General features: G+C 41.2%; 1 protein-coding gene across 6 annotated transcripts in view; it reads left to right on the top strand.

Moving 5' to 3' along the window:
- Window positions 1-15,849, top strand: part of MAGI2 (membrane associated guanylate kinase, WW and PDZ domain containing 2) — a 1,066,131-nt gene that overhangs the window by 871,612 nt on the left and 178,670 nt on the right. For all 6 annotated transcript variants that reach the window (XM_040413058.1, XM_040413064.1, XM_040413057.1 and 3 more), the window contains one exon: window positions 8,466-9,107. In XM_040413058.1, coding sequence (XP_040268992.1) covers window positions 8,466-9,107 — 642 coding nt within the window. The remainder of the gene's footprint in view (window positions 1-8,465; window positions 9,108-15,849) is intronic.

Genomic DNA, 15,849 nt, shown 5'->3' with positions numbered 1-15,849 from the left:
GGGAGGGGGCAAAAACAGGCTAAACAATGATATAGATACCTCCGAACCTAAAAGTACAGGTAAACCAGACTAGCCCTCATAGTTGTGAGGAAGCTACCCATCCTAGAGGGCCAGAGTATGGGAGAAGGGGAAGACACTGGGAAAAATTGGTGTACGAAATGGCCCATATGTAAAGGCCTGTGAGGGAGCAATAATATGAATTGGTATCCACAGTGCACCACAGTCTCAATACCCAAATTACAGTGCTAAAATAAAGCACTGTCAGTCACATCAATAGTTAGTAGCACCTAGTGCTCAGTAGTGGCGCCTTAGTGGTGTTACAAAACAGAGTGCCTGGGGTTGGCCGTAATTTGTATCAAACAATCGAAAAGATGAGCGTGGTATCATCTATGGATGTTACAGCCAAACCCAGCTGCCTATAAACCAGCTATGCCCCCACTAGCTGCCTAATCAATTGCAGTGATTGTAGCAGAGCTCTGTAATTTAAAGAGCCTGGCAATTATTGTGCAGCATAGCGTGACACTGCAGGCATATGAAGCCAGTGAAAGGCGGTTGAGATCAATCAGGCTCAACGCGTTTCAACTTGAAAGTATCATCAGGAGCCAGTAATTATATTAACAAGTTAACAGGCATAAAGATGCGGCCACACTGGTGGTGTGTGTTGCAGCATCCGACACTAGTATGGCCGTGAAAGCGCGCACCAAATGCCTAAAAGATAAGGAGGAAGGCCCACCCACTGGGCAGGACTGGAGGCGCGGTGGCCGCCAATAGGAGGAAGGAACAGGACACAGCTTGAATGCACTCCCAGCCAGACTAAAGAGTTAGAGTGGGAATATAAAGCGGCGTAAGGAAGCAGGGAATTGGCATGTGTTAACAAGGGTGGGAGGAGTAATGGCCCATATGTCAGCCAATAAAAGTGTATATAGATGCGATCTTAATAGGGTGGAAAGGTGCAGGACCTAAAGAAATATATGATGAAAGGGTGATGCCCAGGTACCTATGATCATGACTAAGCTGGCCCAGGCAATAAGGCCAATAGCCAGATAGTTGACCAGCACCAAAAATGCCAAAAAAGCATACTAGGGTCGAACCGGTCCCAATGTTAGGGCCAGAAAGCTACACCCATAAAATGGGTAGAATAAAAAGCCCCCATGAGCTAAGATGATACATGGGGTATGTAAAATACACAGGGGGAATCCAGGTTAAATAATTAGTGTAGGCGGAACCCTACAAAAAGCCAGCAAAGGAAATATGCTCGTTGAGGCGCCACTACTGTGGGGCTCAACAAGCATGTTTCCTTTGCTTGCTTTTTGTAGGGTTCTAAAATCATTGGTGGTCCGCCTACACTAATTATGCATGCCTGGATTCCCCCTGTGTATTTTACATACCCCTGTATCATCTTAGCTCATGGGGGCTTTTTATTCTACCCATTTTAATGGTGTAGCGTTCTGGCCCTAACATTGGGACTGGTTCAACCTTAGTATACTTTTCCATCTGGCATTTTTGGTGCCTGTCAGCCATCTGGCTATTGGCCTTATTGCCTGGGCCAGCTTAGTCATGATCATTGGTGCCCGGGCATCACCCTTTTTTTTATATATTTCTTTATTTGATAAAGAATTAAAGAGGACATGTCACCACTCCTGATATGCCTGATTTAATAGCTACTTGCATTCCCCATGTTATACCAATTCTGGAGCATCTATTCTTATGGCTCTATGTTGTGCCCTTCCTCTATTATTACCAGTTGGGGGTGTATCTGCACAGACTCTATCCAATCAGTGCTGCCATTTTCAGACTGTGCAGGCACACCCCCCCCCCCCCCCAACTGGTTACCACCCCTCTGTACCCTTACTGCAGACTGCTGGCAATTCATTCATAACTTCTAGTAGAAATAAGGAAGGGCACAACATAGAGCCATAAGAATAGATGCTCCAGAATTGTTATTATATAGGGAATGCATGAAGCTATTAAATCAAGCTTGTCAGTAGAGGTGAAAAGTCCACTTTAAGGCAACTTCTTTCCAAACAGACATTATCTGCTGTCACCCCCAAAATGTCTGGTTAAATGTGGCCAAAGCAATGTTACACTTGGGACATTCTCTCTTATACGCTGGAAAATATTTTTCAAGGTGCAGATTAAAAACATAATATGCAATGAATAAGACAAAGTAGCACTTCCTTTCAGGTCTCAGAAACTATTACATAATTTTTGTCATCTTTGGATGTCCTGCCATCATTCTAGAGAATATCTCTCCCACCGATAGCTTTGAATTTACATTTTTTTTCTCTTTTACTGGCTGACTCCAAAATCTTTTCTGAATTTGCACCTGAGTTAATTGTCTGACGCAGAACTTCTTAGCCCCTGTACATACAGTTTATTGGAGCAGATAGAGAGACCTTGATTTATTCACAAACGTGATTGTCCATATTGTCTACACTGCTCATATCCAAGAGTGCTTGCACACTGTAGGAAAAAGCACCAGCCTATGTGCACTCCCATGGTCGCGGCCACTAGAGGGGCTGGAGCTTTTGCCTATAGTGTGCAAGCACGGCCACCACTGCTGGATTGCAGGTTGGCCATAACCCCTGGATATAAGCAGTATATAATGTGATGGAAAAATGAATCAAGCCGGCAGAGGAGGCATTATGGACAATCACAATACATAAGTAAGTGCCTTGTATTACCTTTTTCTACATGATAAAAGCCATTTGCTGAAGTGACACAACCCCTTTAAGGCTAACTTATTTTTCATTGACAGAGCTACAGTGAAGTGTTAATGACCCGTACTGACTTCAAATAAATGGCTGTAAAGACTCAAAGAAGGGAGCTTCAATATGTCATTGTTATTATTGGTGACAAGTGATTTTTGTAGCCCACATTGGCACTTTAGGGTGCCATTTAGTGTTGTTAGATAATTTCTAAAAATGTACAAAATTTTTATGCTGTATATGGAGTATAGGATTCCGTTTTTTTAATGTTTTGTTCTGATACTGTCATTTTATTACAACCAATAGTATCAGCTTCTGGTACTGTATAATGATCATTAACTACAAGATTTACTATATATAATAAAGCCATCATATGATTTTTTTTTTTTGGGAGGGGGGCAGTTTTGACACAAATTTGCTATGAAAATCTGCAACAAAATACAGCACGGTTCTGCTATGGTTTTCTATCTGGTGCGACCAGTCTATGGACGCTGGACCGCATACACATATATCAGTTGTGTACGGTTCCGCAAAAAAAAAAAACCGCCTGGACACGACTGATGTATGTGCACCCAGCCTTGTACACAGTCCAGGTAGAGACTGCTAAATTACTTTATTCTTTACTGCTTGATGTGTTAAAGAGAAGCAAAGGAATCATTTTACGAAAAACAGCTGCTGGCAGCATTTGAACTACACTTATATGCAAAAATGTTTTCCTGAGTGTACATTTTTAGGGATGATAAACGTGAAGCATGTCAATTCTGTTCTGCCTGATGCTCTGCAGTTACTTTTCTGCTAAGGGGAAATCATTTTAATCGGCTCCATCAGTATTCAAAGCTTTGAAATGTGTGTGAAAGCATTAAAGCTACTGACTGTACGCATGGCCACTAATCACGCTTAGCTGCATTACCTCATCAGGCTGTAGTTGCTTTGACAACGTGTCGGTGCATATAAAATGTTGTCTTCTGTCATTTGAAGATGGGGATTTGACAAGTGAACTCCTGCTGTGGTACCAGAACTGTAAGATATGCTGAAGGACATTTATACTGTATTGTTGCATCATTTACATTGTCTCTATTACATTTGTCACTTTGTCATAGCCGTATGTTAGCCATGGGGAATTGTACAATACGCTATTCTTGTTTCCATGAAATGGTGACGGTAGCTTCCGCATACCGAGCGATGAACTGTGCAGATGTGTGTAATGCTTTGATGAAGAAAATTATTTGGGCTGATTTAAGAGCATGACTGAGCCTCATAATGACAGTTCTCCTCTTGGTTTTATTTGACATTCACAATGTGAGAACATATTGAGATAACTAGCATGCCTATTGATGTGGAAATGTGTGCGCCGCATTGTGCTCAATTAGCAGCTCTTTACCGATATGAAATATGCTGATCTTTAGACTCTGCAGTTAAAGGAGAGAGTGAAGGCGAATGACTACAATATGTTTGTTTGCTGGCTAATTAAAAATGTCTTCATATGTAACCAGAGGTTTTATGTGCGCTAACTTATTTCAGTCTGGGTTTTGTATACAGTGATGCTTGAAAGTTTGTGAACACTTTTCGAATTTTCTAGATTTCAGCATAAATTTCACTTAAAACTACACCAGACTGTCATGCAAGTGCTAAAAGTAGATAAAGATAACCAAATAAAACAAATAAGTCAAAGATATTAAACTTGGTCATTTATTTATTGAGGAAAATGATCCAATAACAGAACAGTCTGTAAACCTTTGCTTTCAATATGTGGTGGGACCCCCTTGCGCAGTAATAAGCACAACTAAATATTTTGTCCTGCACATGCGCTTGAAGGAATTTTAGCCCACCCCTCTGTACAAAACCGCTTCAGTGGCAGGAGCAGTGGCAGGCATGGGTCACCATCATAACATAAATGTTGTCCAACATCATGAATAGTTTTTAAAACAAACCTGCTGCCTAATAATATTAATATTAGGAATACTTAGAATGATATAGACTTTAGTAGGAGCTTGCATCTAGAAAATTCATACAGCTGAGAAATGAAATGTGTCATTATTATTATTATTAATAATAATAATTTATTGTAATGTGTATCTGTTCTTGTAGCAAGAAAGGACCTATGAGTGGCTATGAACAGCCCTCAGGTTGAATAAATTAAGATAGACTCTTAATAAAGAACATAAGGGGTCATTTACAATTCTCAAATACGCCTAAATCAGGCGCAGATGGAGCAAAAACTTAGTTGCGCCGCTATCAGCGACTTCGCCCTGCTCATGTCAGGTCTAAAATTGTGGCCACAGCATAGACCTGTTTTATGCTTAGAAAATGGTCTACATGTAAGACAGCACATTTAGAACTGGTGCTGGATGCGCCAAAGTTATGGAGAGGCCTGCACCTCTTCATAACTTCGGCGGAACCAACGCCAGCTACAGTCTTTATTAAGACCAGCTTCTAAAACATCGGTCTTAATAAATTTGCCCCATAGTATTTTCTGTTACTTTACAGTGTATTTTTGCAGCTTAACAAAATTCTTAAAGGCATTTTCCCACTAACAAAATGTATGCCTTATCCAAATCCTAGGGGATAAGTGTCTGATCGCAAGAGGTCTGACCGTTTGAAGTAAAGTAAAGATGCAGTAGATAGTCCCACATTGTATTTAGGCTACTTTTACACTAGCGTTTTTGCTGGATCCGGCAAGGTTGACAATGAATGGGGACAAAACGGAAGCGTTTTTTCCGGTATTGAGACCCTATGACTGATCTCAATACCGGAAAATATAAACGCTAGTATGAAAGTAACGTGGTGAGTGGCTTATTGCGCTTTGGCCAAAATGTACACCAATGCCTCATCCAGCATGGAGGCAGGGCAGAATGCTGGATGCAGAGTGCTATCACATTTGTATTTTCCGTTTGTATATGTATTTCGCCATAGTGATGTGCACCTACATACAGGTTGTGCTGACTCAATCACCCACATTTTTTCTTGCTAGTATGAAAGTAGCCTTAACTAGTAACATGGATTGCAATAATTGTTCTCTATACTTCTACTGTGAGCAGAAACAGAACATAGGGAAAAATAATCGGTCAATGATCTTGCCTCTTGCCTTCCCCTCAGTTGAACACATATTGTGGGTTCAAACCCTTCTGTGCACCCATGCTCCTTTGCCTTCCTCTACCATTCCCTCCCTGTTCTTCTTCATTGGCATGGCCAGGCAAGATGACAATGAAGGAGTCTTCTCAATCAAAAATGAGAGCGATAGACAGAGGAAACAGCAGGAGCCAGGATACACAGAGGAACTCAAGCATGCCTTTGGGGAATTGACTGCTCATTTGTATATGGATTAAAAGTACAGTATATTTTACTAGAATAAGGCATCGGATCACTAAGTGAAATGTATCATTATGTTCAGCTGAGCTAGTCCTACAAGGTATGTTCAGCTGAGTTAGTCTTACAAGGCACCCTACCTGGTTTAACAGTTCATTTCCTGGTGACAGTTTCCCTTTTAGACACTTTTGCTTTGTATTATTTATGTTTACTTGCCCACTGATTCTGGTTTAGGATACAGCAACTGCTATAACTTTACATAAGTGTTTTCTTTACCATGTATGCTTAACTTCACCATGGGCATTCTAGACGTAGACTATTAACAGTCACTTCTACATCCAACCATATACAATCATTAGAAAAACAAAGTGCACCCTCTTTGAATTCTATGGTTTTAAGTATCAGGATATAATTAAAAAAAACTCTGGTCCTTAGAAGATCTTTCAATTAGGTAAATAAAACCTGAGATGAACAGCAACAACATGGCAAATTACACTGTGCCATTATTTATTTACCAAATACTAGCCCAAAATGCAGAATATGTTTGTGAAAAGTTATGTACACCCTTACTTTCTCCATAAGAGTGAAGAGGGTAAGTAGCAGCCAGGTGCTGCTAATCAATCAAACTTCAATAACTGATCATCAGCAAGTGTGATCTCTATAAAACTAGAAGTTTTGGCAGTTTGCTGGTCTGAGGCATTCAGACGTGTTAACACAATACCAAAGGGGAAAAACATTAGTAAAGCTCTTAGAAAAGCAATTGTTGATGCACATCATTCTAGGAAGGGCCATAAGGCCATTTCCAAGCAATTTGAAGTCAATCATTCATCCATGGAAAATATTATTCACAAGTGGAAAACATTCAAGACTGCTGAAAATCTTCCCTGAGTGGACATACAAACAAATTTACCCCAAAGGCACAGACAGTGCAATGCGTAGAGAATTAGCAAAAAAAAACAAAAGCTACATCTAAGACTCTATAGACCTCAGCGAGCATGTTACATGTTCAAGTTCATGACAGTACAGAAATAGTAGAAAAAGACTGGACAAGTATAGCCTGGAGGGTTGCGAGGAGATAGCTTCTTCCGTCTAAAGAAAAAAAAAACATGGCAGCGTGGTTTAAGTTTGCAGATTTACATATGAACAAACCAAAAGACTTCTGGAACAATGTTTTTTGGGCAGACAAGACTAAAGTTGAGATGTTTAGCCAAAATGCACAGCACCACATTTGTAAAAAAAATTATAATGTCAAGCAATGTGGTGGAAGAGTGATGATTTGGGCTTGTTTTGCAGCCACAGGACCTGGGCACTTTGTAGTCATTAAGTCAACCATAAACTCCTACTAAAGTATTCTGGATTCAAATGTGAGGCCCTTTATCCAACAGCTAAAAGGCTTGGCCAAAACTGGGTCATGCAACAGGACTATAATCCCAAGCATGTACAACACAATCACTGAAAACCTCAATGAAATGAAGCAATGTTGTAAGGAAGAGTGGGCCAAAATGCCCAGAAAATGATGTAAGAGACTGATAAAGTGATACCAAAAATGATTACAGTGATTCATGGGGTGCACTTAGTTTTTTTTAACACATGGCTTTTCCATTTTGGATTTATTTTGTTGAATAAATAATAAAGCGGTGGATTCTCTTGTGTGTTGTTCATCTGAGGTTGTATTAATCTAAATTTAACAATTTCTAAGGACTAGATTTTTTTTATTATGTCCTGATACTTAAAACCATAGATTCAAAGAGGATAAGAGGATGTTCTTTGTTTTTATCATGACAGTGCAAGGTTTTTTTTCATCTGTTTTCGGATGTTTTAAAAGTGTGGGCAAATAAAATCATAAATGTTACTGAGAGAATCTCTTGATAGAGATATTTATATGTAACATTTTACACTATAATTACCGTAACATTGGCTTAATTTCCAATGTTGGCACTTTCCTGTACTTATTCACATTTGGGGCGTCTGATTTCCATCATCACTGCCTTCACTAATCACCATATATAGGATTTTGCAAATGAAAAGATCTCTTACATAGCAATGCTTGGTTGGGAAGGCAAGATGTTAAACGTGACAATTTCTTATTTCATTACTGGAAAAAAACATTTTTTTTTACTCTTAGGAGTTTTTATGTATCAGAGCTAGAATGAAATCAGACTACATGCAGTAAGATCAGTGAATGCAAGGCTGAGTCATGGCCATGGTTGAATTTTTTTTCAGTTGAAGATCATTTTCAAATGTCTTTTAGCTTTGTACAAATATTTCACGTTTGCACAATTTAATAACTGTAAGGTTATTGGGACAAATTCAGCATTTTTGATAATGGGTATTCTCTTTTTTTACATAGTGCATAGGCACTCCTCATGTTATTACGTTTAGAATTAATTTTCTTAGTTTGAATGGTTGTTGTAATATAATTATATCATTCATTTTGTCTTCTCTTTGTAGGTGATGTCATTGTGTATATTAATGAAGTGTGTGTCCTTGGCCATACACATGCTGATGTGGTCAAACTCTTCCAGTCAGTCCCAATCGGTCAAAGTGTAAACTTGGTGCTATGTCGAGGATACCCGTTACCCTATGATCCTGAAGATCCTGCAAGCAGCTTGGTTCCTCCTCTGGCAGTAATAGAAAGGCCTCCAGTAGTAGTAAATGGAAGAAATAACTACGAGACCTATTTGGAATACATTTCTAGGACGTCTCAATCTGTACCAGATGTAGCAGAACGACCAATGCCTTCTTTGCACTCCATCCCAGCAGATAGTCAGCTTGAAAATACATTTCCACCACCTCCACCTGCACATGATGATAATGTATCAATGGCTTCTTCTGGGGCCACTCAAGCAGAACTCATGACCTTAACCATTGTGAAAGGGGCACAGGGCTTTGGCTTCACAATAGCAGACAGTCCAACTGGACAAAGAGTGAAGCAAATACTAGATGTTCAGGGATGCCCTGGTTTATTCGAAGGGGACCTTATAGTGGAGATCAACCAGCAGAATGTACAGAATTTGAACCATTTAGAAGTAGTAGAATTACTTAAAGAATGTCCTGTGGGAAATGAGGCCTCATTGGTAATTCACAGAGGAGGTAAGTAAACATTTTGCTGTAATGGTTTAATTTGCATGTAAAATTGTATTTCATTAATATTTTTTCATGCTATATTTTTCTGACCATTCTGGTTAAAATTATAGCAATATTTCTAACATACATTTACAATGCTTTCAATTGCCCCAAATAAAGGCGAATGCAACAGTCTGATAGAGCCATCACTACTTGTGGTCAAGTATTTTGTTAACATGTTGGGGTGACAAGATACTCACTTAGTGGTTCTACCATAGTTGTCAATTTGCTCAATATGGATTCTTTTTTTGTTGCTGTTGTTGTTTGATTTTAATTTGCCATTAGCAAATATTTTGGTACTGGCTTCAACCTTTGTGTTAGCTTTCATATATTGTTTGGCTAGTCTTGTGTTTTCTATCTCTTACTTAAAAGCTTCGGTTTTTAAAGGGTGCTCGGGCCTGGACTAGCAGTTTGCCCGAACGTGCATATTCCTGGTGGCCACCTGGGCTGCCTCTGCTAAAATCTAAGCTTTGCAGGGGCTCTTACACTGTACCCATACACATGATCATGATGCTGCATCAGGACTTTGTGAGCTGGGACTAATGCTCAGCAACACTGTGTCTCCACCACTCACACTGTCTGTCAGCATCCTGTCAGGTTGGGGCTGAGTTAACAGATGGACAAATGTATGATTTTGTATATATACATGTTATGTTATTATAAATGGCAGCGTGTAGATCATGAAGAAAGTCACATGTCGTTAGCTGGCTTGGTGGTATTTAAGGTGTTATAGGCTGTCTGCACACATATCCCTCGTTGTTAGGGAAAGGGGGAGATTTATCAGCGTTGCACAAAGTGATGATTATAGTTTTTTGGATAAGGGTGACAGTATTTATGAACTGTTCACATGCAGCTGTGTATCATGAGTGGACATGCCATTAATGTGAGCGTCAGCTACAAAGGTGCATGAGGACGGACTGACACGCTGCAATGGGGAAGCTCACTGCCAAAATGAACCATGGGGCTACCAGATACATGTCCAAAGCAACGGTCCAGTGAACCCTACTGCAAATGGATGGTTACTGCACCTTTGCAAACAAAATTGCATCTGCAGAAGGTTTCAATTTTTGCGACAGTATTGGAAATGGACTTTCACTGATTGACTTTCACTGACTCCAGTGAGTCGCCTTTGCTGCTTCATAAAACGAATGGACATGGGCATGGTTGGTATAGCATGACCAAGACTTCCAATACTATGCTGACACCCTCCCCCCCCCCCCCCCCAAGTTCCCCAAACTTGAACCCAATTGAGCATCTGTGGAACCAACCTGATTATCATGTTTGCTCTATGGATTCTTCCCCAAGCACCTTTCAACAGATGTGGGATGCACTGCAGTCAGCATGGCTCCAGATATCTGTGACATCCTACCGGGACCTTATTGAGTCACTCCCAGCCCGTCTAGCTGTTGTCTGTGCTGCACACGGCGCTTACTCTGGATATTAGCTGGTGGTCACAATAATATGACTTGGCTATGTATATAAAGGCTGCATGTGGCTATATATGATTTGTATTAGGATACATATGATACTATAAGGATGGATTCACACATGACATAAATACTGCAGATCTACCACAGGAGATTTACATGTGGCAAATACATAGCTTTCAACAGTAACAGCAAAGTGAATGAGATTTTAGAGATGTCATCCACACTGTGAAGAGAACCCACAGCATGAACTGACTGATATTGCCGGTTTCCAATCCACAGCATGTCAATTTTAAGATTTTACCCATACTGTAGCTTTTAACCTTTGCAATGCATAGGCTGAAAGCATCAGAGAAACCAATGTTGTCTCACCAGTGAAGCCACTGTGAAAAAAACTGTCCATTTTAAAACAGCCCATTCTAATGTGTAGGTAAAAATTTCTTTGGTAGGCTGGTATGTTCGATTTTTTTGTTGCCATTATGTGAGCTAAATGCTAAATGAGTCAGGAACCAACACCATGCATCCCACTTAACAGCTGTTCCTGAGGAGCTCAAGCACTGGAAGTTGGCACTAGAGCTACACAGCTCCATCAATAGTGTAGTAGATGAAACTGGTGACTGCATAGCTGTCCACATTATCCTCAATTAGAGATGACCGAATCGATTTAAACAAATCGATTTGGCTCATCAGCAGGACTTCTTTACCTGTGGGGGATGTCCCGCAAGTGAAGTGCCCACCTGCCGCTAGATTCTCGGGCCTGGATTTTCTAGCCTGGTCGTGACATTTCCTTTCTAAACCACTCCTACAATTAGCTGAGCAAGTACAGAAGTTCTGCTTTGGGTTTGGAGCAGCATCTGAGCATGCACCGCTACCTGGAAGTGTAGCAGCGCCTGCACAGTCACTGCTCTGAAGATGAAGCAGAGCTTTTGCCCTTGCTTGGCTAATTGGAGCAGTGGCACAGGCATCAAATTGTCAAACTAGTGGCAGGTGGGACACTTCTTCACCTGCGGGTACAGCCACACACAAGAAGTCCAGCTTATGAGACAAATCGATTCTCTCATCTCTAACCTCCAGTAGGAGCAGCGCTGCAGTTGCTAGTTGTGTCCGTGACATATTGGATGAATCTGTGTAGTTCCGGCCCTGAGTTTTGCAGAACAGGTGATTGGTGGGGAATAGAGGTGAGATCTTAGATACTTGCCAATCAGATTTCGATGGCCTATCATAGGCTATCAATAGTGAGTGGTGAGCAAACCAAGTTCATCAAAATACAATGTGAGTGGCTATGGTGGGGATAAATAATGTATGTGGGCTGGAGGGTTTGTGTATCATGGCTACATTGTAGTCCAAGTGTGTCACAACATTTTGCACCCTTAACCTGCCACCAATGTCTTATAAATATATCTTTATCTACAGTGGCATGCAAAAGTTTGGGCACACCTGGTATCAATTACTTTTGCTGTGAACAGTTAAGCAAGTTGAAGATGAAATGATCTCCAAAAGGCATAAAGTTAATGATGAAACACACTTTTCAACATTTGAAGCAATATCAGTGTATTATTTTAGTTTTGTACAATTTAAGAGTGAAAGAAGGAAAGGAGTATCTTGCAAAATTATAGGAACCCAACGAGATTTGAGCATGCAGATAACTTTTTACTGAGGTAACCCTGCTAGGTTTAAGGCTTGTTCAAAATCATCATTAAGAAAGGCCAGGTGATGCAAATTTCAAAGCTTTATAAATACCCAGACTCCTCTAACCTTGTCCCAAAAACAGCAGCCATGGGTTCTTCTAAGCAGCTGCCTAACACTATGAAAATGAAAATGGTTAGGGCCCACAAAGCAGGAGAAGGCTATAAGAAGATAGCAAAGCATTTTCAGGTTGCCATTTCCTCAGTTTGAAATGTAATTAAGAAATGGCAGATAAAGGGAACTGTGGAGGTCAAGAGGAGGTCTGAAAGACCAAGAAAAATTTCTGAAACAGACGCTCATAGGATTGCTAGAAAGGCAAATCAGAACTTGTTCTTGACTGCAAAAGAGCTTTAGGAAGATTTAGCAGACTCTGGAGTCGTAGTACAGCTACTGTTCAGCGACACCTACACAAATATGGCCTTTATGAAAGAATCATCAGAAGAAAACCTCTCTACCAAAATTCAGTGTCGGAAGTAGGCAAAAGAACATCTAAACAAGACTGAAGGAAATATGTCCGGTTGACAGATGAGGTTAAAATGGAACTCTTAGGATTCGATGAAATTCCTGCAAATTCTGAAAGCAAACATAACACCAACTGTAAAAAACTGAAGTTGAAAAAAGGATGGCTTCTACAAATGGATAATGATCTTATACACACCTCAAAATCCACAATAGACTACCTCAAAAGGCACATGCTGAAGGTTTTACCATGGCTCTCACAGTCCCCTGATCTGAACATCATTGAAAATCGGTGGATAGACCTCAAAAGAGTAGTGCATGCAAGACAGCCCAGGAATATTGCAGAACTGGAAGACTTTTGCAAGAAAGAATGGATGAAAATCTCTCAAACAAGAATTAAAAGACTTTTGCCTTGCTACAAAAACAGTTTACAAGCTGTGATACTTGCCGAAGGGGGTGCTACTAGGTACTAACCATGCAGGGTACCCAAAGTTTTGCTTTGGGCCCTTTTCCTTTTTTGTTATTTTGAAAATGTAAAAGATAAAAATAAAAATAAATGTTTTTGCTTAAAATACAAAGGGAATGTGTCATCTTTACCTTTATGCCCTTTGGAGATCATTTCATCTTCAACTTGCTTAACCTCTTCAGGACACAGGGTGTACAGGTACGCCCTTATGTCCTGGTAATTAAGGACACAGGGCGTACCTGTACGCCCTGTGTATTTCTGATTATCGCCGCACGGCGGGCGGTGATCGGAAGCCGGTGCCTGCTCAAATCATTGAGCAGGCACCTCAGCTAAATGCGCGGGGGGGTCCCGTGACCCCCCCATGTCGGCGATCGCCGCAAACCGCAGGTCAATTCAGACCTGCAGTTTGCGGCTTTTACCTATTGCGGTGGCGGCGGGCGGCGGTGCCATCAGGTCCCCATGGGGCTGTAGGGGGGACCCGATAGCATTGAAGGCAGCGCGATGCCTAAGGAAGGCATCTCGCTGCCTTCCGGTGACGAGCCTGTGAGATCCAGCCCCCTGGATCTCACAGGCCGGAAGCTGTATGAGTAATACACACAGTATTACTCATACAGCCAATGCATTCCAATGCAGAAGTATTGGAATGCATTGTAAAGGATTAGAACCCCAAAAGTTCAAGTCCCAAAGTGGGACAAAAAATAAAGTGAAAAAAAAGTTGAAAAAATAAAGTTTTCCCCCCAAAAAATTAAAAGTTTCAAATAAAAATAAACAAAAACGTCATTTTCCCCAAATAAAGTTTAAAAAAATTGGTAGAAAATAGGTGGGGAAAAAAAAGTATACATATTAGGTATCGCCACATCCGTATCGACCGGCTCTATAAAAATATCACATGACCTAACCCCCAGATGAACACCGTAAAAAATAAAAAAATAAAAACTGTGCTAAATAAACAATTTTTTTGTCACCTTACATCACAAAAAGTACAACAGCAAGCGATCAAAAAGTCACATGCGTTTGCCCACCAAAATAGTACCAATCTGTCACCTCATCCCGCAAAAAATTAGCCCCTACCTGAGACAATCGCCCAAAAAATAAAAAAAACTATGGCTCAGAATATGGAGACACTAAAACATAATTTTTTTTGTTTTAAAAAAGCTGTTATTGTGTAAAAGTTACATAAATAAAAAAAAGTATACATATTAGGTATCGCCGCGTCCGTATTGACCGGCTTTATAAAAATATCACATGACCTAACCCCTGAGATGAACACCGTAAAAAATAAAAAATAAAAACTGTGCTAAATAAACCATTTTTTGTCACCTTACATCACAAAAAGTGTAATAGCAAGCGATCAAAAAGTCACATGCACCCCAAAATAGTGCCAATAAAACCATCATCTCATCCCGAAAAAATCATACCCTACCCAAGGTAATTGCCTAAAAACTGAAAAAATTATAGCTCTCAGACTATGGAAACACTAAAACATGATTTTTTTTTGCTTCAAAAATGAAATCATTGTGTAAGGCCTCATGCACACGACCGTATTTTTTTGCGGTCCGCAAAACGGGGTTCCGTTTTCCCGTGATCCGTGACCGTTTTTTCGTCCGTGGGTCTTCCTTGATTTTTGGAGGATCCACGGACATGAAAAAAAAGTCGTTTTGGTGTCCGCCTGGCCGTGCGGAGCCAAACGGATCCGTCCTGAATTACAATGCAAGTCAATGGGGACGGATCCGTTTGACGTTGACACAATATGGTGCCATTTCAAACGGATCCGTCCCCATTGACTTTCAATGTAAAGTCTGGAGTCCCTTTTATACCATCAGATCGGAGTTTTCTCCAATCCGATGGTATATTTTAACTTGAAGCGTCCCCATCACCATGGGAACGCCTCTATGTTAGAATATACTGTCGGATATGAGTGAGATCGTGAAACCTCATTTCCGACAGTATATTCTAACACAGAGGCGTTCCCATGGTGATGGGGACGCTTCTAGTTAGAATATACTACAAACTGTGTACATGACTGCCCCCTGCTGCCTAGCAGCATCCAATCTCTTACAGGGGGCCGTGATCAGCACAATTAACCCCTTAGGTGCCGCACCTGAAGGGGTTAATTGTACTATCATATCCCCCTGTAAGAGATCAGGGCTGCCAGGCAGCAGGGGGCAGACCCCCCCCTCCCCAGTTTGAATATCATTGGTGGCCAGTGCGGCCCCCCCCCCTCCTCCCTCTATTGTAATAATTCGTTGGTGGCACAGTGTGCCCCCCCCCCCTTCCTCCCTCTATTGTAATAATTCGTTGGTGGCACAGTGTGCCCCCCCCCTTCCTCCCTCTATTGTAATAATTCGTTGGTGGCACAGTGTGCGCCCCCCATTGGCCCCCCCTCCCTCTATAGCATTAACAACATTGGTGGCTAGTGTGCGGCCTCCCATCTTCCCCCCCCCCCCCCCCCCCGATCATTGGTGGCAGCGGGTTACTAGCAATAGTACAATAGTAAAGATTCATACTTACCTGGGAGCTGCGAGGTTCGTGTCCGGCCGGGAGCTCCTCCTACTAGTAAGTGACAGTTCATTTAGCAATGCGCCGCACAGACCTGTCACTTACCAGTAGGTGGAGCTCCCGGCCGGACACTAACATCGCAGCAGCAGCCTGGAGCAGGTAAGTATGAATC

This window comes from Bufo bufo, chromosome 1, assembly GCF_905171765.1.
Source record: "Bufo bufo chromosome 1, aBufBuf1.1, whole genome shotgun sequence".
Lineage (NCBI taxonomy): Eukaryota > Metazoa > Chordata > Amphibia > Anura > Bufonidae > Bufo > Bufo bufo.
The sequence above is the reverse complement of the archived record's forward strand: the minus strand, read 5'-3'. Positions and strand labels throughout refer to the sequence as shown.